Below are 24,175 nucleotides of genomic sequence, written 5' to 3'. Positions count from 1 at the left end.
TCTGCTATTAAGCCCATCAAGTGAATTTTTATATAAGATATTATATTTTATAGTTCTAGAATTTAAATTTTTTATGATTTCAGTTCTCTGCTGAGATTTCTTGTCTTTTCACTCATTCTGAACATATTTTCTTTACCTCACCCTCTCCCAGCAATTGCTTCCCCAGCTGCTTTATAATAGTTGTCTGCTAATCCAGTTCATATTGGGGGATAGTCTCTGTTAACTGCTTTTTGTCTTCAGAATGGGACACAATTTCCTCATTTTCAGTTTTGGATTGTATCCTGGACCTCGTGAATGTTATACTGTGAATTTCATTTTCTTCACTGAAGAGTGTTGATATTTTTGCTTTAGTAGGCAATTATCTTGCTTGGATTCAAACTACAAGCTCTTCTCTTGGGCAGCAACTCAAATCTCAGTTCTGGACCTACCCCTAGTTGCGTAGCTGTTAGTCTGCCCTGCATATGCATGGTTCAGAAGTCAGTCTGAGATTTGGGCAGGGGTTACACACAGAACCTCAGGCTATACCAATCTAGTTCTCTCTGGGATCCATTTCTCATTTTCCAGCAGTAGTTCTTACCGCAAACTCTGTCATCTGGTTTTTCAGGCCAGAAAGACTGGATTTTCTATGCGAATGGCAGGTATCAATGCAGCACTGACTTCACCCTGCCCTGAGGCTGGTATCATGAAAAACAGGAAACTCTCCAGGCTGGACATTCTTCCAAGTGTTGTCTTTCCTCAAGAATCTGCCAGCCTTTTTTTTTTTTTTTTTTACTCTCCAGGACCTTCACATAGTTGTGTAGAGTATTTTGCTCAGAATTTATCATTATTACCTGCAGAAAGATCATTTGGCTATGGCCTTACATATACTGAAGAGGTTTTAGTTTTTAATAGGGAACTCAACCCATTTATATTCCCTGTCAGTGAAATATCTGATCTTGTTTCACACTTTTTGTTCATATTTTTTTGCTGTTTTCTAGCTTTTGCTCTAAGAAATATTTTTTCTTTGATCTTTCATCTTTTCTACTTTTGTAGAAAAGATTTTCAAGTAATTTGAAAAGCAGAAGGCATATTTCAAATTCTAAAATGCTTGACTGTATCTGTCCCCAATTACCAGTGTTACAACTGATGACACTGCCCCTCAAAATCTGTAAACTCTCCCTGCAAAGGGAACAAAATTATCATTTATAACCAAAGGACTTTTTCCGTTCTTCATCATTCTATTATTCTATTTCTGTATTCTGGCAGAGCTTCTTATGTTAGTTTTCCTACATGACCGATTTTACTTTCTTCAGTTTTAAGTCTACAGTTCAGTGCTTCTACTGAAAATTTTAATTTATTTAATTTTAATTAATTTAATCTCTTTCTATTTCATTTTGCTTTCTTTTATCACAGCTGATCTCAGTAAATCAGTTTTCAGCTCAATCTGTTGTCTTTTCTCAGCTTGGATCATCCGTATTGCAGAGTCTATGTTTTCCTGATTTTTGAATAATATAAGACAAAAAATTCCTAAAACATACTTCTCTTTGCTCTAGTAGATCATCTGTAAAAGGATGTTATTCTTTCACCTTTTTAATTTAATTTAATTTATTTATTTATGTACTCAGACAGACTCGCTCTGTTGCCCAGGCTGGAGTGTAGTGGCCTGATCTCAGTTCACTGCAACCTCCGCCTCCTGGGTTCAAACAATTCTCATGCTTCAGCTTCCTGAGTAGCTGGAATTACAGGTGCGCACCACCACAAATTTTTTTGTATTTTTAGTGGAGACAGGGTTTTACCATGTGGGCCAAGCTGGTCTCCAACTCCTGCACTCAAGTGATCCACCCACCTGGCCTCCCAAAGTGATGCGATTATAAGGCATAAGCCACGGCACTCAGCTTCTTTCACCTTTTAAGAATTAGATTTATTGCTGCAGTATCTTTTGTTGTTCTCATATTAGGGTATTTTCTTAAGCAAGTGTATATAATCTTAAACAAGGTCTAATTTTGATACAACTCTACAATCAAGATATGTGGCTTTTTCCTAGTTTCCCTCACTTCCCACCTAGTTGTTGTCATAATCTGTCTGTACTTTAGTTCAATATTAAAAAGTAATCATTGTCATCCTGGATGTGTTCATAACTGTGGCAGAAATGCCTCCATAGTTTCCCTGCTAAGCATAATTCAGACTTTTTAACTAAGATACATACATTTGGTATTCATATTAAGGAACTATTCATTTACTTATATTTTATGAAGTGATTCTATGAAGAAATGATGTTGAATTTTGCCAAATGCTTTGTCGGCCTTTAAGGTGATGAACATTGTATTTTTTCCCCCTAGAAGCATTAAAATAATAAATTAAAATTAGTATGTGTGTGTACGTGCATACCCATAACTGTTAGTCAACTTTCTAGTGATATTCAGTCTTTTATTTAGTATGAATATGCTGGTCTGAGTAGGAATCACATAATGCCATTGCCTGATAATCTAAGAAAAATAGTATTATTTTGACATTCTAATGCTATCTAATGCATTTTCATTATAATAAACAGTGAATAGCCAGGCGCGGTGGCTCACACCTGTAATCCCAGCACTTTGGGAAGCCAAGGCGGGTGGATCACCTGAGGTCGGGAGTTCGAGACCAGCTTGACCAACATGGAGAAACCCCGTTTCTACTAAAAATACAAAATTAGCCAGGTGTGGTGGTGCGTGCCTGTAATCCCAGCTACTTGGGAGGCTGAGGCAGGAAAATCGCTTAACTGCAACAGAGGTTGCAGTGAGCCGAGATTGTGCCATTGCACTCCAGCCTGGACAACAAGAGCAAAGCTCCATCTCAAAAAAAAAAAAAAAAAAAAACAGTGAATAAAAACCAGAAACTCCAAAGTTCACTGCTCTTACAGTTCTAGGGTCAGTCAGCATGGGACATTTTTAGCACCTTGTGTTAATCTGCCAAAGAAGCATAGTCATTTCAATTCATGTAGTCTATTTCCCCATAAAAATGTATTTCTATTTTTGATTGAATAAATTTCTCAAGTTGAACTATTAATTTAATTTCAAATGTTTAACTAATTTAACCTACTAGTCTATTATTAATTTGTTGTCAGAGTCTTCATCCACTTAAATCAGTCATATTATATTTCCCTATTGGAATGTCATGAAATTAACAAAATTTTATTGCAGTACCTAAAACGTGAGAATCACGTATGTGAAATTTCAAATCATGGATTTTTGTTTCTAGCTATTCTGATGACTTGACACTATAATTTTTTTTTTTCCAGAGACAAGGTCTTCCTATGTTGTCCAGGCTAGAGTCAGTGGCTATTCATAGGCATGACTGTAGCTCACTGTAGCCTTGAACTCCTGGACTCAAGCGATTCTCCTGCCTCAGCCTCCCAAGTAGCTAGGATGACAGACATGTGCAAATGCACCTAGCTCCTCACACTAGAATCTTTGAAAAGTAAAAACCATAATCCAGGTCTCTTCTGATTAAAAAAAAAAAAGTGAAAATGTATCTACTTGTATGTAGACATTAAGATATTTACCTAAATGACAAAATTGCTGAATGAATAATTTACTTGAAGCTTTATAAAAATAAGAAATTAAATACATACTCTCTCTGCGTATATTTTAACTGAAACTTTTCAAATAATTTCCTATTCCTATGGATCTGATCCAAGATCCTCTTTATTTCAGGTTCAAGAGCCTTAACCAGATTGTCCCATGAAATATAAAATGAGTGTTTTTGGTTGGTTTTTTTTCCAAGATGGTGGATTAGCAGCTTTCAGCATGCCTCAGACACCTGGAAATAGCAAGATAGTATATAAAGATAAACTCTGTGAGTTTTAATTCAAGGAGGAAAATGGAAATCTACCAGAATCATAAAGGACATCCCAGAACCCACGGAGGAGAATGCCAGAAAACAGCCCCCATGATAGCATCCAGCTGATAGAGATGAGTGAAGCCCCAGTATGTGAGAAAGGAAGAAGTCTCCTCTGTGACTCACCTTTCCACTGGGGATCCAAGCAACCCAGGCCAAGGGAAAGCATTTTGCTTCTCCCAAGCCCGAGAGTTAACTTGAGGAGAGGATCGGAGACACTGTGAAGGAAAGACACTGGGAAAAGCTGCAGGCATTTTCCCAGATCTGAGACTGAGAGCAGGACACCATTTTTAATCTGGGCCATTCTTTGGTGACCTGCAGCATGGCTGTACGGGCATTTTAGTCTCAGGCCAGAGATTGGAACACCTGCTCCAGAGTTGGATAGGGGGCCTCCACATCCAGAACTGTGGAAAGTGCTTCAGCAGTAGGTGCTGGAATTGTGCTCTCCCCTGTCACAAGCCTGGCATGGAAGAGAGCTGCTACAGCTGCAGTTTCTCCTGGGTGGCGAGACTTGCAGCCAGGGCCAGCTTGGAAACCTGCAACTGATCTGTGTGTGCCATTATTGGGTGCCCCACTCTGCTTCCCTGAGATCATGGTGCAGCGGGGCCCTCTCTCTTCCAACCCCAGGCAGAAATCCAGGCATTTGGAATATGTACTTGCCTGAACCAGTAGCCCAAGCCACCCCACCCTTCCTGGACACAGATTGCGGTGCTGCGAGGCTCTCTCTGCTCCACACCTAGGCAGATCTCCAGGCACTTAGAACACCTGTTTGCCGGGTTCAGCAGCCTAAGCTGCCCCACCCTTCCTGAGCAGAGATCCTGGCGCAGGGGTCCCTCTCTGTTACATGCCCAGGAAGATCTCCAGGCATTCAGACCACCTGTGTGCACGTTCCAGCAGCCTAAGTTGCCCCACCCCTCCTGTGTAGAGATCTTGGTGCATGGGGGCCCTCTCTGCTCCATGCCCAGGCAAATCTCCAGGCATCTGGAGCATCACTCACCTGGATCAGCAGCTTGACCTGCCCCACTCTTCCTGTGCAGAGAGTCTGGTACGGAGAGGCCCTCTCTGCCTCACAACCAGGCAGATCTCCAGGCATTCAGAGCACCCTCTCATCTGGTTCAGCAGCCTAAGCTGCCCCACGCTTCCTGGGTATAGATCATAGTGCAGCAAGACCCTCTCTGCTCCATGTCCAGGCAGTGCACCAGGCATCTGGAGCACCCACTCTCCTGGATTAGGAGCTTAGGGCATCTCCTCATCCTCATGCAGAGAATTTGGAGCTGAGCAGATTTCCCAGCTCCACACCTAGGAAAACTTTTGGGTACCTCATGGTCACTCACTGGATTATCTCTTGGCACTAGTGCTTGTGCCTACCATCAGGGGACCTGCAGGCAGATTTGCCAGGTCTGCCTCTGTCCTTCATGGCTCCCATTGCCACCCTCCCAACCCCTGTCACCACCAGAGCTGAACAAGGAGTGCAGACCACTGTGCATTCTACAAATCAGCTAATCGCCTGGAGCAACAGAGAGCTTCTGCCAGTAAATAAGGATCAAGTATATACCCAAACACACTGGCTGTAGCTGGCTCTCACCTGTGCATGCCATCTACAGGCTTGTAAGACAAACTCCACAGCCCAATATAAAACATGCTGAAAGAAGTACATAGGGCAGCCGGGCGCGGTGGCTCATGCCTGTAATCCCAGCACCTTGGGAGGCTAAGGTGGACGGATCACTTGAGGTCAGGAGATCAAGACCAGTATGGCAAACAAGGTGAAACCCTGTCTCTACTAAAAATACAAAACTTAGCCAGGCATGGTAGTGGGTGCCTGCAATCCCAGCTACTCAGGAGGCTGAGGCAGGAGAATTGCTTGGACCTGGGAGGAGGAGGTTGTAGTAAGCCAAGATCAGGCCACTGCACTCTGCACTCCAGTCTGGGTGACTAAGTGAGACTCTATCTCCAAAAAAAAAAAAAAAAAAAAAGAAGGAGAAGGAGAAGAGCAGCAGCAGCAGCATACGGCTGTTCAAGCAAAGCCAAAAGATCTTACCAAGCATTCTCTACAGTCACATCCCCTAGGCAAGCAGGGAAAAGGGAAAGGAAAGAAGAATTAATAATAATAATAATAATAATAATAATAACAACATTATAGGGAAAAAAAGAAAAAGAAAAAATCCTACATGCATGAAAATAATTACAAAAATCAGAAGTGCCAGGGTCTCCAGATGAGAAGGAACCAGCACAAGAATTCTGGCACCATGAAAAAGCTGAAGGTAGTGACACCACCAAAAAATTTCACTAGATCTCCAGCAATGGTCCCTAACCAAAATAGAAACTCAGAAATAACAGATAAGGAACTCAAAGCATAGGCCGGGTGTGGTGGCTTATGCCTGTAATCCCAGCACTTTGGGAGGCCAAGGTGGCCAGATCACCTGAGGTCGGGAGTTCGAGACCAGCCTGGCCAATATGGTGAAACCCCATCTCTACTAAAAATACAAAAATTAGCTGGGCGTGGGGGCATGTGCCTGTAATCCCAGCTACTCAGGAAGCTGAGGCAGAGAATCACTTGAACCTGGGAGGTGGAGGTTGCAGTAAACTCAGATTACATGACTGCACTCCAGCCTGGGCAGCAGAGTGAGACTCTGTATCAAAAAAACAAACAAACAAACAAACAAAAAGACAACTTCAAAGCATGGCTTGCAAACAAGCTCATGGAGATCCAAGACAAAGTTAAAAATTGAGACAAAGAAACTTCTAAAGCAATCCAGGAAATGAAGAGATAAACATCTCAAAAAGAAATCAATCAGAGCCTCTAGAATTAAAAAACTCGCTTAAGGAATTTCAAAATAAAATTGAAAGCTTTATAAATGGACTGGACCAAGCAGAAGAAAGAATTTCAGGACTTCAAGACTGGTCTTTTGAACGAACCCAATCTGACCAAAAAAAAAAAGAAGAATTTTTAAAAATGAGTAAAATAACTCCCTCCCCCTCCCCCTCCCCCTCTCCCTACAGTCTCCCTCTCTCTCTCTTTCCACAGTCTCCCTCTGATGCCAAGCCGAGACTGGACTGTGCTGCTGCCATCTCTGCTCACTGCAGCCTCCCTGCCTGATTCTCCTGCCTCAGCCTGCCGAGTGCCTGCGATTGCCGGCGCGCCGCCACGCCTGACTGGTTTTCGTATTTTTTTGGTGGAGACGGGATTTTGCTGTGTTGGCTGGGCTGGTCTCCAGCTCCTAGCCGCGAGTGATCCGCCAGCCTCGGCCTCCCGAAGTGCCGGGATTGCAGACAGAGTCTGGTTCGCTTGGTGCTCAATGGTGCCTAGGCTGGAGTGCAGTGGCGTGATCTCAGCTCCCTGCAGCCTCCACCTCCCAGCCGCCTGCCTTGGCCTCCCAGGGTGCCGAGATTGCAGCCTCTGCCCGGCCGCCACCCCGTCTGGGAAGTGAGGAGCGTCTCTGCCTGGCTGCCCATCGTCTGGGACGTGAGGAGCCCCTCTGAATGGCTGCCCAGTCTGGAAAGTGAGGAGCGTCTCTGCCCGGCCGCCATCCCATCTAGGAAGTGATGAGCGCCTCTTCCCGGCGGCCATCCCATCTAGGAAGTGAGGAGCATCTCTGCCCGGCCGCCCATCGTCTGAGATGTGGGGAGCGCCTCTGCCCCGGCGCCCCGTCTGGGATGTGAGGAGCGCCTCTGCCCGGCCGCGACCCTGTCTGGGAGGTGAGGAGCGTCTCTGACCAGCCGCCCCGTCTGAGAAGTGAGGAGACCCTCCGCCTGGCAACCACCCCGTCTGAGAAGTGAGGAGCCCCTCCGCCTGGCAGCCGCCCCGTCTGGGAAGTGAGGAGCATCTCCGCCCGGCAGCCACCCCGTCCGGGAGGGAGGTGGGGGTCAGCCCCCGCCAGGCCAGCTGCCCTGTCCGGGAGGGAGGTGGGGGGGTCAGCCCCCCGCCCGGCCAGCCGCCCCGTCCGGGAGGGAGGTGGGGGGGTCAGCCCCCCGCCCGGCCAGCCGCCCCGTCCGGGAGGTGAGGGGCGCCTCTGCCCAGCCGCCCCTACTGGGAAGTGAGGAGCCCCTCTGCCCGGCCAGCTGCCCCGTCTGGGAGGGAGGTGGGGGGTCAGCCCCCCGCCCGGACAGCTGCCCCGTCCGGGAGGTGAGGGGCACCTCTGCCCGGCCCCCGCTACTGGGAAGTGAGGAGCCCCTCTGCCTGGCCACCACCCCGTCTGGGAGGTGTACCCAACAGCTCATTGAGAACGGGCCATGATGACAATGGCAGTTTTGTGGAATAGAAAGGGGGGAAAGGTGGGGAAAAGATTGAGAAATCGGATGGTTGCCGTGTCTATGTAGAAAGAAGTAGACATGGGAGACTTTTCATTTTGTTCTGTACTAAGAAAAATTCTTCTGCCTTGGGATCCTGTTGATCTGTGACCTTACCCCCAACCCTGTGCTCTCTGAAACATGTGCTGTGTCCACTCAGGGTTAATTGGATTAAGGGCGGTGCAAGATGTGCTTTGTTAAACAGATGCTTGAAGGCAGCATGCTCGTTAAGAGTCATCACCACTCCCTAACCTCAAGTACCCAGGGACACAAACACTGCGGAAGGCCGCAGGGTCCTCTGCCTAGGAAAACCAGAGACCTTTGTTCACTTGTTTATCTGCTGACCTTCCCTCCACTATTGTCCTATGACCCTGCCAAATCCCCCTCTGCGAGAAACACCCAAGAATGATCAATTAAAAAATAAATAAATAAATAAATAAAATAAAATAAAATAAAATAATAAAAAAATTTAAAAAATAAGTAAAATAAGTAAATTATTTGAGAAATGTGGGATTATGTAATGCAACCAAACCTTCAAATTATTGGCATTCCTGAGAGAGAAGGAGAAAAAGCAAACAACTTGGAAAATATATTTGAGGCAATAATTCAAGAAAACTTCCCTAGTCCTTAGAACATGGATAAATAAATTTGTGAAAAATGTCAAAAAAAAAAAAAAAAGGAAACTTTCCTTATCTTGCCAGGGAGGTAGACATCCAGATACAAGAAATCCAGAGAACACCTGCAAGATACTATATACAAAATGAACATCACCAAGACATATATAGTCACCATACTGTCCAAGGTCAGTGTTAAAGAAAAAATCTTAAAGGCAGCTAGAGAAAAGGGGCAGATCATGTACAAAAGGAACCCCATCAGGCTAACAGTGGACCTGTCAGCAGAAACCTTGCAAACCAGGAGAGATTGGGAGCCAATTATCAGCATTCTTAAAGAAAAGAAACTCCAACCAAGAATTTCATATTCTGCCAAATTAAGTTTCATAGCAAAGAAGAAATAAAATCTTTTCCAGACAAGCAAGTGCCAAAAGAATGTGTTACCACTAGAGCAGCCTTACAATAGATCCCTAAGGGAGTCCTAAATATGGAAACAAAAGAATGATACCTGCTACCACAAAAACACACTTAAGTACATAGCCCACAGACCCTATAAAGAAAAAAACAATAGAAACTACAAAGCAAACAGCTAACAACTTCACAATAGGATCAAAACTTCACGTATCAATATTAACCTTGAATGTAAATGGTCTAAATGTCCCACTTACAAGGCAAAGAGTGGCAAGTTGGATAAAGAAACAAGACCCATCCATCTGTTGTCTTCAAGAGACCCATCTCACATGTAATGACACCCATACGCTCCAAGTAAAGGGGTGGAGAAAGATCTACCATGCAAAAAGAAAACCAAAAAAAAAGGCAGAAAAAAAGACCAAAAAAATCTTATTATCAGATTAAATAGACTTTAAACCAACAATGGCAAAAACATACAAAGAAGGGCATTACATAATGATAAAGGGTTATATTCAATAAAAGTTAACTATCCTAAATATATATGTATCCAACATCGGAGCATCCAGATTCATAAAACAAGTACCTATAAACTTACAAAAAGACTTAGATAGCCACACAATAATAGTAGGGGACTTCAACGCCCCACTGACAGGATTAGATCATCAAGGCAGAAAATTAACAAAGACATTCTGGACTTAACAGCTGACCAACTGGACTAACAGATATGTACAGAATACTCTATATATCGACCACAAATATACATTCTTCTCATCTGCACACAGAACATACCCCAAGATTAACCACATGCTCAATCATAAAGCAAGTCTTGATAAATTTTTTAAAAATCAAAATCATATCAACCATACTCTTGGACCACAGTAGAATAAAAATAGAAATCAATACCAAGAAGATCTCTCAAAACCACACAATTACATGGAAATTAAACAACTTGCTCCTGAATGACTTTGGGGTAAACAATAAAATCAAGGCTGAAATCAAAAGATTCTTTGAAATAAATAAAAAACAAAGACACAATATCCCAAAATCTCTGCGATATAGCAAAAGCCGTATCCCAGAGATACTAACCAACAATCCAACATCACACCTAGAAGAACTAGAAAAAACAAAAACAAACTAACCCCAAAGCTAGCAGAAGAAAAGAAATAACTAAAATCAGAGCATAACTGAACAAAATTGAGACTCAAAAATCCACACAAAGAATCAGCGAAACCAAAAGTTGGTTCTTTGAAAGGATAAACAAGATCTATAGACTGCTGGCTAGATTAAAAAAGAAAAAGAGAGAGAAAATCCAAATAAGCACAATCATAAATGACAAAGGTGACATTCCAACCAATCCCACAGAAATACAAAAGATCCTCAGAGACTAATATGAACACCTCTATGCACACAAACTAGAAAATCTAGAGGAAATGGATTAATTCCTGGAAACATACAATCTCCCAAGATTGAATCAGAAAGAAATCGAAACACCAAACAGACCAATATCAAGTTCCAAAATTGAATCAATAATTAAAAACCTACTAATCCAAAAAAGCCCTAGACCAGAAATGGATTCACAGCCAAATTCTACCAGACATACAAAGAAGAGCCGGTACCAATTCTACTGAAACTATTTCAAAAAACTGAGGAGAGACTCCTCCCTAACTCATTCTACAAAGCCAGTATCACCCTAGTACCAAAACCTGGCAAAGAGACAATAAAAAGGCTGATATCCCTGATGGGCACAGATACCAAAATCCTCAAAAAATACTAGAAAACTGAATTCAACAACACACCAAAAAAAGTTAATTCATGATAGTCAAGTAGGCCTCAGTCCTGGGATGCAGGGTTGGTTCAACATACACAAATCAATAAATGTGATTCACCACATAAACAGAATTAAAAACAAAAACCATAGAATCATCTCAATAGATGCAGAAAAAGTTTTAAATAAAATCCAACATCCTTTCATGATAAAAACCCTCAAGAAACTAGACACCGCAGGAACACACCTAAAAAATAATAAGAGCCATCTATGACATAAACACAGCCAACATCATACTAAATGGGCAAAAACTGGAAGCATTCCCTTTGAGAACTGGAATAAGAAAGGATGTCCACTCTCATGACTCCTATTCATGTACTGTAAGTGCTAGCCAGAGCAATCAGGCAAGAGGAAGAAATAAAAGGAATCCAAATTGGAAAAGGAGAAATCAAACTATTTTTCTTCACAGACAGTATGATTCTATACCTTGAAAACTCTAAAGACTCCATCAAAAGTCTCCTAGAACTAATAAATAACTTCAGGAAAGTTTCAGGATACCAAAATCAATATATAAAAATCAGTAGCATTTCTATACACCAATAACATTCAAAGTGAGAGCCAAATCAAGAATGCAATCCCATTTGTAATAGCCATACACACAAAAAATGCCTACGAATACATCTAACCAAGGAGGAGAAAGATCTCTACAAGGAGAACTACAAAACACTGCTAAAAGACATACACGACACAAAGAAATGGAGAAATATTCCAGGCTCATGGATTGGAAGAATCTATGTCATTAAAATGGCCATACTGCCCAAAGCAATCTATGAATTCAATGCTATTCCTATCAAACTACCAATGTCATTTTTCACAGATTTGGAAAAAACTATTCTAAAATTCATATGGAACCAAAAAGGAGCCAAAATAACCAAAGCAACCCTAAACAAAAGGAACAAAGCCAAAGGCATCACATTAACCAACTTCAAACTATACTATAAGGCTATGGTAACCAAAATAGCATGGTACTGGTACCAAAACAGACATATAGACCAATGGAATGAAATAAGGAACACAGAAATAAAGCTATACACCTACAGCCATTTGATATTCAACAAAGTTGACAAAAATAAGCAATGGGGAAAGGACTCCCTATTCAATAAATGATGCTGGGATAGCTGGCTAGCCATATGCTGAAGAATGAAACTGGACCTTTCACCATATGCAAAAATTAACTCAAGATGAATCAAAGATTTAAACGTAAGACTTCAAACTATAAGAATCCTAGATGAAAATCTAGGGAACACCATTCTGAATATCAGTCTTGGGAAACAATTTATTACTAAGTCCTCAAAAACAATTGCAACAAAAACAAAAATTTGTAAGTGAGGCCTAATTAAACTGAAGAACTTCTGCACAGTAAAAGCAACTATCCACAGAGTAAAGAGACAACCTACAGAAAGGGATAAAATATTTGCAAGCTATGCATCTGACAAAGGTCTAATATCCAGAATCTATAAGCAAATTAAACAACTGAACAAGCAAAAAACAAATAACTCCATTAAAACATGGGCAAAAGAAATGAACAGACACTTCTCAAAAGAAGACACACAGTGGCCAACAAGCATATAAAAAAAAATCCACATCACCAATCACGAGAGAAACACAAATGAAAACCACAATGAGATACCATCTCACACCAGTCAGAATGGCTTGTATTAAAAAGTAAAAAATAACAGATGCTAGTGAGGCTGTGGAGAAAAGGGAATGCTTACACACCATTGGTGGGAATGTAAATTAGTTCAGCCACTGTGGAAAGCAGTTTGGAGACATCTCAAAGAACTTAAAACAGAACTACCGGCCAGGCGCAGTGGCTCACGCCTGTAATCCCACCACTTTGGGAGGCCGAGGCAAGTGGATCACTTGAGGTCAGGAGTTCGAGACCAGTCTGGCCAATATGGTGAAACCCCATCTCTACTAAAACTACAAAAATTAGTCGGGCATGGTGGCGCATGCCTGTAGTCCCAGCTACTCGAGAGGCTGATGCAGGAGAATCACTTGAACCTGGGAGGCAGAGCCAAGATCATGTCACTGCATTCCAGCCTGAGTAACAAAGCTAGACTCCATCTCAAAAAAAAAAAAAAAAAAAAATCTCAGAACTACCATTTGACCCAGCAATCCCATTACTGGGTGTCTATCCAAAAGAAAACAAATCATTCTACCAAAAGACATGCATTTGCACATTCATCACAGCACTATTCACAATAGCAAAGTCATAGCATCAACCCAGGTGCCCATTAATGATGACTGGATGAGGAAAATGTGGTACATATACACCAAGGAGTACTACACAGCCATAAAAAGAACGAAATCATGTCTTTTGCAGCAACATGGATGCAGCTCGAGGCCATTAGCCTAAATGAATTAATGCAGGAACAAAAAAACCATATACCACATGTTCTCACTTATGAGTGGGAGCTAGACATCGGGTACTCATGGACATAAAGATGGGAATGATAGACGCGGGGGACTACTAGAGGGGAAGGGTAGAAGCGGGTAAGGGTGGAAAAACTAACTGTTGGATACTATGCTCGGTACCTAGGCGATGGGATCATTTGTACCCCAAACCTCAGCATCATGCAATATACATAGGTAACAAACCTGCACGTGTACCCCCTGAATCTAAGACAAAAGTTGAAAAATAAAAAAGTAAAAAACAAAAATAAATAAAAATCAAAATCTAGGCTGAGTTCTGGGCAAAAGGCAACCACTGAGAAGAGCAGAGCATGGCATACGCTGAGTCAGACCATGATGTTCTGGATGGAGGGCCTCATGCCAAAGCTGGACCTGGAGGAGGTGAAAGAGAAGATGCATGAGGATGTGTTCTCCTCCATATAGAACTTCCTCCTGTACGTGGCCCTGCTGAGAATCACTCTTTTTATCTTAAAGAAACTGGACAGCATATGAAGATTGGGCATCACATGTGAATGCATGACATGAAGAACCTGGTTACAGTTTCTACTCCTCTCTGCAAGTGAATAGGCCCAGAAAGGTTTAAGAGACTCTTTGACTTAATGGACATAACAATTTTACTTGTTAAGAACAAGTTTGGGCCAGGTACAGTGGGTCACACCTGTAATCCCAGCACTTTGGGAGGCTGAGGTGGGCGGATCACAAGGTCAGGAGTTTCAGACCAGCCTGGCCAACATAGTGAAACCCCATCTCTACTAAAAATACAAAAATTCACCAGGCATGGTAGTGAGCGCCTGTAATCCCAGCTACTCAGGAGGCTGAGGCAGGAGAGGCGCTTGAACCCAGGAGGTGGAGGTTGCAGTGAGCCGAGACTGCACCACTGCACTCCAGCCTGGATGGCAGAGCAAGACTCTGTCTCAAAAAAAAAAAAAAGAACAAGTTTGGCTCTGGTAGTTGACCTTCATAGCTAAAATATAAAACTATTTGGTAAGTAAAAAAATAAAATAAAAATCTTTTCCTAGCAAAAAATAAAAATAAATTTAAAAAAAAAAGAAAATAACCAAATGTTAATTTTATAGTTATGTCATCACATATTTGAAATAAATGAAAAAAAGTGAATTTACATAATTTATATAAAGTGAAATATATATGTATATATACATACATAATAGTACTACTACTAGAAATGTTATTTAAAATAAAGTAAACAGGCTGGGCGTGATGGCTCATGCTTACAATCCCAGCCTTTTGGGAGGACTAGGAGGGAGAACTACTTGAGCCCAGGAGTCTGAGACTAGCCTGGGCAACATAATGAGATCCTAACTCTACAAAAAAAATTAAAAATTAGTTGGGCACAGTGGTACATGCCTGTAGTCCTAGCAACTCAGGAGGCTGAGGCAGGAGGATGGTTTGAGCCCACGCATTCAAAGTTACAGCAAGCTATAATCATACCCCTGCACTCCAGCCTGGGCCAGAGTAAGATTCTGTCTCTAAAAATAAATAATTAGTTAATTAAATTTAATAAACATTTTGAGACTGCCAGAAAGGAAAATCCCTAGAGACCAAAAAACAAAGAGAAAGCTAAAAACTAAAATAGTAATCATGCCAGGCACAGGGACTCAAGCCTATAATCCCAACATTTTGGGAGGCTAAGGTGGGAGAATAGTTTCAGCACAGGAGTTTGAGACCAGCCTGGGCAACATAGGGAGATCTACAAAAAATTTAAAAATTTGCTTGGCCTGGTAGTCCAAGCTACTCACAAGGCTAAGGCAGAAGGATCGCTTGGGCTCAGGAGGTCGAGGATGCAGTGAGCAGTACCACTTGCCACCGGGCCCAACTAATTTTAAATTTTTTATAGAGATAGGGTCTCATTATGTTGCCCAGGCTAGTCTCAAACTCCTGCGCTCAAGCAATTTTCCTGCCTAGGCCTCCCAAAAAGCTGGGATTGTAAGCATGAGCCATTACACCCAGCCTGTTTAGTTTATTTTAAACAACATTTCTAGTGTCTTGTAATGGTATCACACCACTACACTCCAGTCTGGGTGACAGAGTGAGACTGTCACAAAACAAAACAAAAATAAAACAAAAAAAAAATAAAGTAGTAATCACAAGCTTATACTGATTTGGGGTTTTAACAGCTGCATGGTGTACAGAGGGTGAGGCCTTGGACCCAAACAAGGCATGAACTGGAAGTTAGGGCTAGAAAAAACAGTGAAGTGCAGGAAAGCAGTCTTTGGTACCTTATTCCCTCCACCCGCCTCAAGTATGACTTCCCCTTCTCTTCCACAAGACCTTCCAAGACACTCCACTCCACAGCTATTTACTCTCTTAGGTTCCTAAACTTGGTGTTGCTTTACATGATCACCAATTACCGAAGCATTATAACTAGAAATGGAGGGAATGAGATGAATGAAGCAGAAGGAATTAATCAGAAGGGCTAAACGATTAATAGAGAGAGAGAAAAAAGAAAATGCGTGTTCTAGACTCCTGACCTCTAGTTTTCTGTCTCTGTTCAATGGCAGACACACCATTCACCCAGCTGTACAAGCCAGAAAATTAGAAAGTGTCCTTTCCTTTTTCCTCAGTATCCAACCTATATCCAAGTGCTGTCTACTTCACCCCCTAAATCTCTCTCAAATCTATCCTTCTCTCCATATCCATTGCCATCACCTTGTACCTGGGTTTCTTAACCCAGGCTACATAATTCCTTGTTGCAGGGGTTAAATTATAGGATACTTTGGCTATATTCCTGGCCTTTACCTACTAGATGCCAGTAGCAGCCCTCTTCCACCAGGTGAGACAACCAAAAATGTCTCAGATGTTACCAAATATTCCCTGGTGAGCAAAAGAGGCCCCTCACTGAAAATCACTGCCTTATACCCTTATACCAAGGTATCATCATTTCTTGTCTAGTGTGCTACAACAGCTTCCTAATATGTCTCCCTGCATGCACCATATTACTATACCCCATCTAGTAACCTATTCTCCAAACTCCAAATATCCAGCCAGAAGGATATTTCCAACTCAGATCACATCAGTCCCTGCTTAAGATAAGCTTCAGTGGCTTAGCGTTTCTCTTAGAATAAAATCCAAAATCCTTATTAGCTCTTACCTCTACAGATTCAACTTGTACCTTACTGCATCCTTCTCCCCCTCACTCTCCACTCTAGCCCCACTGGCTACCTCAAATGGGTCATTTCTCCAGCCACTCAGCTTTGCCTCAACCCTCTGCCAGCTCTTGTAGCAGTCTAAGAAGTTGGTTCTATTTTAAAAGATAGATAGATAGATAGATAGATAGATAGATAGATAGATAGATAGATAGATAGCCAGCCAGCCAGCCAGCCAGCCAGATCAATCTGGGGCTGGGCGCGGTAGCTCACGCCTGTAATCCTAGCACTTTGGGAGGCCGAGGCAGGTGTATCACCTGAGGTCAGGAGTTCAAGACCAGCCTGGCCAACATGGTGAAACCCTGTCTCTACTAAAAATACCAAAAATTAGCTGGGCATGGTGGTGGATGCCTGTAATCCCAGCTACTTGGGAGACTGAGGCAGGAGAACTGCTTGAACCCAGGAGGCGGAGGTTGCAGTTAACCAAGATCGCGCACTGCACCCCAGTCTGGGCGACAGAGCAAGGATCCGTCTCCAAAAAAAAACAAAAAATTGTGACCTAAAAAAAGTTGAACGCATTTTGATGGCTGGAAAAGAGGACACTCTTCTTTATCTTCTCCCCCTCCCCACCTTTTTTTAATATAGTACTTTGAGCTGCTGTTTTAAGAAAAGGACATTCTTTCTCTGGAACACGATAGACAGAGATCAGTGATGACCATAAGGCAAAAAGATAGAAAACAATGTGTAAAAAGAGTCACAAAACCTAAGTTCTAGTCTTTGTTCTGTCATTCACTATCCATGTGATTTGTTTTTAATTTACTTATAATATGTAACTTTTTTGGCCTACAGTTCTATGAGTTTTTAGCACATGTAACCACCACTACAATCTGGATGCAGCAGTTGCATCCTGAGCCTGCCCCTTTGTAGTCAAACACCTCCTCACCCTGGACCTTGGCAATCACTGCTTCATTCTTCGTCTTACAGTTTTACCTCTTCCTGATATGCTTAGGCTCTCTGAGTCTTTTTCTCCACAAATAAAATTATACACACACACACGCACACATATACATGTCATCTTCATTACATGAAAATATTAAGTTATTTATGATGATTGTCTGCTGTGGCTAAAAAACCTGGTCTGTGACAAGCATCCCATTCCTTCCACTGTTTATATTTAGAAAAGGCTTTCTCTAAGTTTGTCCAATTTTTGCAATTCCGCATCTTGAACTTACAGTCTTCTCCAGAAGGGTGGCTCCAGCTCAGATTTCTGCAGGCTACCCTGACACACCGGTAGCTTTGTTCACTCCTACAAAGCTAGGAGCTGCAAAACATTCCTTAACCCCTCCTGGTGGCTGTCCATCCTCAGTTAGTTAACCACACTGCCATAGTCTGAGCAGCCTAATTATCCTTTCAGCAGTCTTTGCTAAAGGGCTTCCAAAATTGTTCTAGCTCTTTGCTATTTACGAGCATAGCTTGTCACTGAATGTCTAAAGGTAATACTGATGCCACTGTCAAATCAGCACATCAGCTGTAGTAGAGACAAGTTTCACTTCCACCTAGACAGAAGATCTAATATTAAAAAGCTCACTCCCTTGGCTCATAGGGTGGCTAACACTAGTTAATCACAAGAATGCTGTATATAACATTATATGGATTTTAATAAGTACATCTGCAAAATCACTCATAATTCTTTTGTAGTACAATGGAAGAGGTATGACTATAATTGTTTGAATAACTGGATCCAAAAGGTGTTGATTAGTTAATTGATGTCTTCCTAAGATAAGGCCTCCAGTGGTATGCAACAAGTAACTTAATTTAGTCCTATCTGATTTACACATTTTAATTAAGGAATGGCTAAAGACATAGAAATATGATTATCAAATGTATAAATATCATAGTAGGGATAGCCAAAAAAAAATTTATGTTAGAATCATACTTCAAAAATACTTCAAACATACTCCATTTGCAAAACAAAAATAAATAAATAAAAACAAAAAACAAAAATAAAAATAAAAAATACTTCAATAAAAATCAATAAAATGGAACAACATAGACTAATAAGCTGAAATGTAATAGAAGAAAAAGAAATCCACTACACAAACATAGAATGAGAGAGACCTAGTTTCACAGCAGGCTACATAGTAAGATCTGGGTCTATTAGCAATTTAAAATTCAATATACACCATCAATGTGGCATAGCTTACTTTAAAAAAAAAAGTTCCCACTATGACATTACTCTTTTCAGACTCACTAATGAATTCCATGTTACTAATTGCAATGGTTAATTCTCAACCTCATTTTCAGCTTGTAGCAGCACTTAACAGAAGTAATCATCAATTCTTTTTGTACTACTTTTATTTTCCTCACTTGACACTCTCCTGGTTCTCCTCCTACCTCACCAGCTGCTCTTTCCTGCCTCCTTTAGGACTGATGACTTCCAAATGTATATCTCCAGCCCAGACTTTTCCAATGAAGTCCAAACTCTTATATGCATCCCCCTTGTCACCACAGAAACCCCTACCTCCACCTCCCTAACCAAATCTGCTTTTTCTGTAGTCTTCCCCATCTCAGTAAACAGCACCTTCATCCTTCCAATTGCTCAGGCCAAAACCTTTGAGTTACTCTTGATCCCTCTCTCTTTTTTCATACTCTAGCTCCATTCCATCAGTAAATCCTGCTGACTCTGCCTATATAGTATATCCAGAACCTGCCCTCTTCTCACCACTTTACTGCTCCATCACCTCCCCTCCCCTTGGGATTGCTGCAGTAGTCTCCTAAAAGGTCTCCTTACTTCTAACCCTGAAACCCCATACCTACACTCTATTCTCAACACTGCAGCCAGAGAGATCTTTTTAAAACATGCAATCATCCAATGTTCATTCTAAGACTATTTACTGAGAACCATCTATGTGTAAGACACTGTTATAGGTGCTGAGAACACATCTGAGAACAGAAGAGATAAAAATCACTGCCCTCATGAAGCTTTTGTATCCTGGAAGGGAACAGACAATAAACTATAAATATAATAAATAAGTAAATTATATGCTAGGTCCATAGTGCTATGGGTAAAAGAGAGAGCAGGATAAAGGGAAGCAGTACCAAGAAGAAAGGGATGTGTTGCAGGTTCAAACAGGGAGACAAGTCTAGGCTTCACTGGCAATGTAACTTCTGAGCAAAGACAAAGGAGGTGAGGGCTTAGCCATGCAGATATCTGGAGAAATAGCACTCCAGGCAGAAAGATGTTCCCATTAAGTCTCTCAGGAAATATTTGTGGTTTCTTAGACCTTTAACTGAGCACATGATGGGCTGAAAGATGCAAGATTTTAAAGTTGTTGTTTTTAATCTAAATATTACTTGTATTTTAATTTTTAAGTACTTTCCTAATAAGCCACAAGTGCTTTTTTAGAAATGATAATTTAAGTGAAGTATTAGAAACTATTCATGCAAGCAAGTTTTCGGTCTTTTTCTAAAATTTAATTATGAGTTTCATCTTTCATTTGGTTGAGTTTCTTTTATGGGCCATAAAAAGCAGTCCAAAAGGCCTGCATTTTTTGCTAAGCACATATGACATATCTAATATTTAGGGAAAACAAAAAACAAAAAAAAACAGCAAGTGCACCAAACATGGGAATGAACTGGATTTAGCTTGCTAAGAATACAAAACTTTTCAAATGCAAATACCAACTGATTTTTCAGATTAAGCCAGTTATAAAACTAATAATAAGCAAAGTCATCAGATTTATTAACACAATACATTTAGTTCAAAATTATGGATTTTTAAAAGCTTGTTAGTTTCCACCTAATTGGATGAGACTAGCACAATGTTTGTTTTTACCTTCCGGTGGCCTGTTGGATGTTGCCACAACGACGACCCCATTTTTGAACAGATTTTCAAAAAGCTGTTTCAGAATCATGGCATCAGCAATGTCAGTGACCTATTGACAACAACACATTTGTTTTATTTTAATTTCACTTCTGCTATAACAAATTTGCTAGTGGATCATCTTTTTTTTTTAAGATGGAAGTAAATTCCAAGAGAAAAATTCTAATTATCATCATGAAGAAAAGAGTAGATAATTAAAAGCATGAAACACTGTATAGCAGTCTTTTAAACTTGACTCTTCCTTTTTGCAAGCCTATCATTTCTACACAAATTACCAAATGGTTCTATGATAACTTCTTTTATAGAACTACAGGTGGAAAGGATAGATAATTGTCCTAAACATTTAGGAAGTCTAATTAATTAGAACTAACATGACCAACACCCTCCTCCTCTTCCCACCCGCTTCCCACACCCCCTCAAAAAAGAGAGATGAAAAAATAATAATAATAAAATACACAGGCTGTTTGAGATTTCTAATACCTTTCTGGCAAAGGTCCCTGGAAAGGTGACTTTAAATGGTCATGGGCCTTTAGAAATAAGGACAAGTAGCCAGTGAGACATAATCAGCTGCTGTTGAAAATAGAATGATATGACATAGATACTATTGTGCAATTGTTGCACAAAACAATTCAACAGATGGCCCATCACAAAAATAAGCAATTTCATTGTTCTTTTTAAGTGCCTTCTATTACTGTCCATGAATAATCAAAAGGCACTGCAGTCACTTCCAGCACAGCCAGCCTCTGCTAACCTTCACAAACACAAATATTCCTTCTACCAAAAAAAAAAAAAAAAAAAAACAACCTTTCAAGAATGGCTAATATAGTCCCTTAAAAAAATAACGTGACAATACAAGAAATGCATAATACAGATGAAACTATTCCATCCAAGTTGTTTATTGATCTTTTCTAAAATTATTTTTTAAATTCACAATTACGAAGTGAGCTTAATGATGTAACTTTTTCTAAAGGCTTTTAAAATTCACAAAGACAACAATTAAGAAGGGAAAGAAGTTGACTCCAAAAATGAATGTGTAATGAAGATTGACATCAATCATTGCAACTTCCCCTAAGTATATAACAACATGGACTTTAGATACTCCCAGTGTAAAAATGTTTTGATCTTTCTTTGATAGCACATTTCAAATAATCTCAGTACAACTTGCTTTACATATATCCACAAGATATAGTACATTGTTATTTTTAAACCCCATTAGAGGACATAAAAATTGGTGAATTCTTTCAATTAAATCAAAATACTAAAAGTTACAAACCGAATGGTTATAATGCAATTAACAATAACCTGGGTTGCACAGGTCTAAATCACTTTTCTTTTTACAGCTAATATCTTCCTCAAAGGTTTAATTATTTCTTTCCCACCTGAAAACAACAAAACCATGAAATAGAGATGTACTTTTTTTTTTTTTTTTTTGGCTGTCTCAGGTTATAACTAAAAAACTGCTAAAGATTCCTTACATTAAAAAGACTTCAGGAACTTCAAAATGGTGATTAAATGAAAAGGAAAGTGGTGCTGATATTATTTAATTTGGAGTTTAGGATCACTGTCAAATTTGGCTTCCGCAAAAACACTGACAGAGAAAGTCCTTTTCAAATGCTTGAACACCAGTGGCATTTCTGATGAGAGGACAGAACGAGCTTGCACATTTTAATAGCAACTGCACTTTTAAATTACATTGCCAATACACTGACTTTTTAAAAGAACAGTATCAATGAAAGTTCCCAATTTTAGAGAATAAAAATGGTCATTTGACTGTATGATTAATGTCTTTGAAAAAAATGTAAAATAGCTTTTGTGCCCTAAGGTTTAGAAAACTGAAGGGACATTTAGCTTGTAACATAATGCAAAGGTTTAAACTGAAAGTTGAAGAAAGCAAACAGTAAAGGCTTGTGGTTGAGTTATAATTTGCTGTTTTTATATTTCAGAATGTTTTTGCCCTATCAGAGTAAATTAGCTTGGAGAAGCTATGACTAATTAATAAAGCAGGAGTCACTTGCTGTAGCCGGGTGCCAATGTATACTCTTTTGATCTTGTCCCCGCACTTGTTCGGCCTTGCCGGGGAACAGTAATTTTACAGTATAAGTGAACAGAAGACAATTGGCCACACATTCTTGGAGAGCTGGCTTTTTCAGTACCCAGCATTTCATTACCACCACGAACAAAAGAGAAGGCTACAGATTACCAATAAGGGTAGTCTGCTAATACAGAGAGTGGAGACATTTCATTAGCATTAAAGAGAAAAGATTTTTTTATAACCTAGAGTTGCTTTCCATTATGACTCACTTAAGTAAAAAAGAAAAAAAATCTAATGGTTAATTTACATGTGTGAGTGCTTGAGTCTCAGTCATCCACTGATTGGTACAGTGCCATATAATGAGTGACAAACATAAGCATGCATTATCAGTAATTAGGATTAGCACAAAAATAAGCACCTATTTTTTATTAGCAGTTTTTAATAGCTTTCTTCCTGCTTCATAAAAATGGTTAAACCTATTTTTTAAATGATATTGATAGCTGATAGAGGAGAATTTTGCATGATCTTCTGCTCATCAGAATTCTTTTTTTTTTTTTTTTCTGGACCCTATTAGTAAAACATCTATTCAGTGTCCCTCTCAGAAGAGATACGAAGAAATAACATTTTTAAAAATCAGTTTTCCTCACTAATCTGATGTCTTCAGAATCATAAACAGTTTAACATGTAACATAAATATTCCAAGAGGACATAATGAAGATCCTAAGGAGAACTCTGAAGATAAGCTATTATTTATTTCACCAACCAAAACACATGTTAAACAAAACAAAAAAAAAAAAAAAAAAACCTATCCAAGCACATTTCTCAACCAAGGTAAGAATCGTGTATCTAACACCTCAGGTAAAACTGAAATGCGCCTACTTGAGTGTAGAGGGTGGGAGGAGGGGGAAGAGCAGAAAAAAGAACTATTGGCCACTAGACTTAGTACCTGGGTGACGAAATAATCAGTACAGCAAACTCTTGTGACACATGTTTACCTATATAACAAACCTGCACACACACCCCTGAACCTAAAAGTCAAAAAAAGCTGAAATTCTACACTTAGTAAGGAAGACCAAACTAATGAAGAGCATTCTGCAAGTGTAATCTGAATGCTTACCAAAACATAATCTTTAAAATTCCTTAAATTCAAGAGCACAAAAAAGGAGTATATCCATGTTTTTAAGCAGCAATAATTACCATTCGTCTCCCTAGTAAAATAAATATTATATTAATTAACACTACCTAAAGGCCAATAATAACTAGCTAAAAATCAAGGCTACTAATACGATTCCATTTTAAAAGTGAAGTGGTGATTGTAGATATACTGTCACTAAGAATAAAGTGCCTTAAAAACTCTTTTCTAATAAATCAGCAAGTATTGTACTAGGCTTAATAGGCTTAAGGATAATTTTTAGGTTCCATCACTAAAACATCTACCAAAACCCCACCCAGTTCTAGAACTGTATATTTAAACACATAATACAAGACTTTATATACTAAGGAAAATGTATAGCATAGCTGTTACTGGTAAACAAGAGCATTAGTGCTGGACTTAAACTGTTAGTTACCAGTTCTGTGACCTTGGTCAAGTTACTGAACCTCTCTGACCCTCAATTTCCTCATCAATGCAACGAAAGCAGTAATAATACTTACCTTGCAATATTGTTATGAGACATAAAGTAAACTCTCAAGAAATGAGAGACCATTAACTTTGACTATTACCTATGTATGGTATATATGCTAGTATTAACA

At 40.1% G+C, this 24,175-nt stretch overlaps 1 protein-coding gene and 1 pseudogene across 3 annotated transcripts in view; one reads left to right on the top strand and one right to left on the bottom strand.

The window, feature by feature from the left end:
- AFG1L (AFG1 like ATPase) overlaps positions 1–24,175 on the bottom strand; it is a 238,672-nt gene that overhangs the window by 146,004 nt on the left and 68,493 nt on the right. For all 3 annotated transcript variants that reach the window (XR_010134338.1, XM_004044494.4, XM_055390724.2), the window contains exon 6: positions 20,344–20,443. Coding sequence is in view for 2 of the 3 variants with exons in the window: in XM_004044494.4 (XP_004044542.1) it covers positions 20,344–20,443 (100 nt within the window). In the remaining variant the exon portion in view is untranslated. The remainder of the gene's footprint in view (positions 1–20,343; positions 20,444–24,175) is intronic.
- On the top strand, positions 13,741–13,896 carry LOC109027416 (mitochondrial import receptor subunit TOM5 homolog; annotated as a pseudogene).

The sequence above is a fragment of the Gorilla gorilla genome, chromosome 5, assembly GCF_029281585.2.
Source record: "Gorilla gorilla gorilla isolate KB3781 chromosome 5, NHGRI_mGorGor1-v2.1_pri, whole genome shotgun sequence".
NCBI classification, from domain to species: Eukaryota; Metazoa; Chordata; class Mammalia; order Primates; family Hominidae; genus Gorilla; species Gorilla gorilla.
The sequence above is the reverse complement of the archived record's forward strand: the minus strand, read 5'-3'. Positions and strand labels throughout refer to the sequence as shown.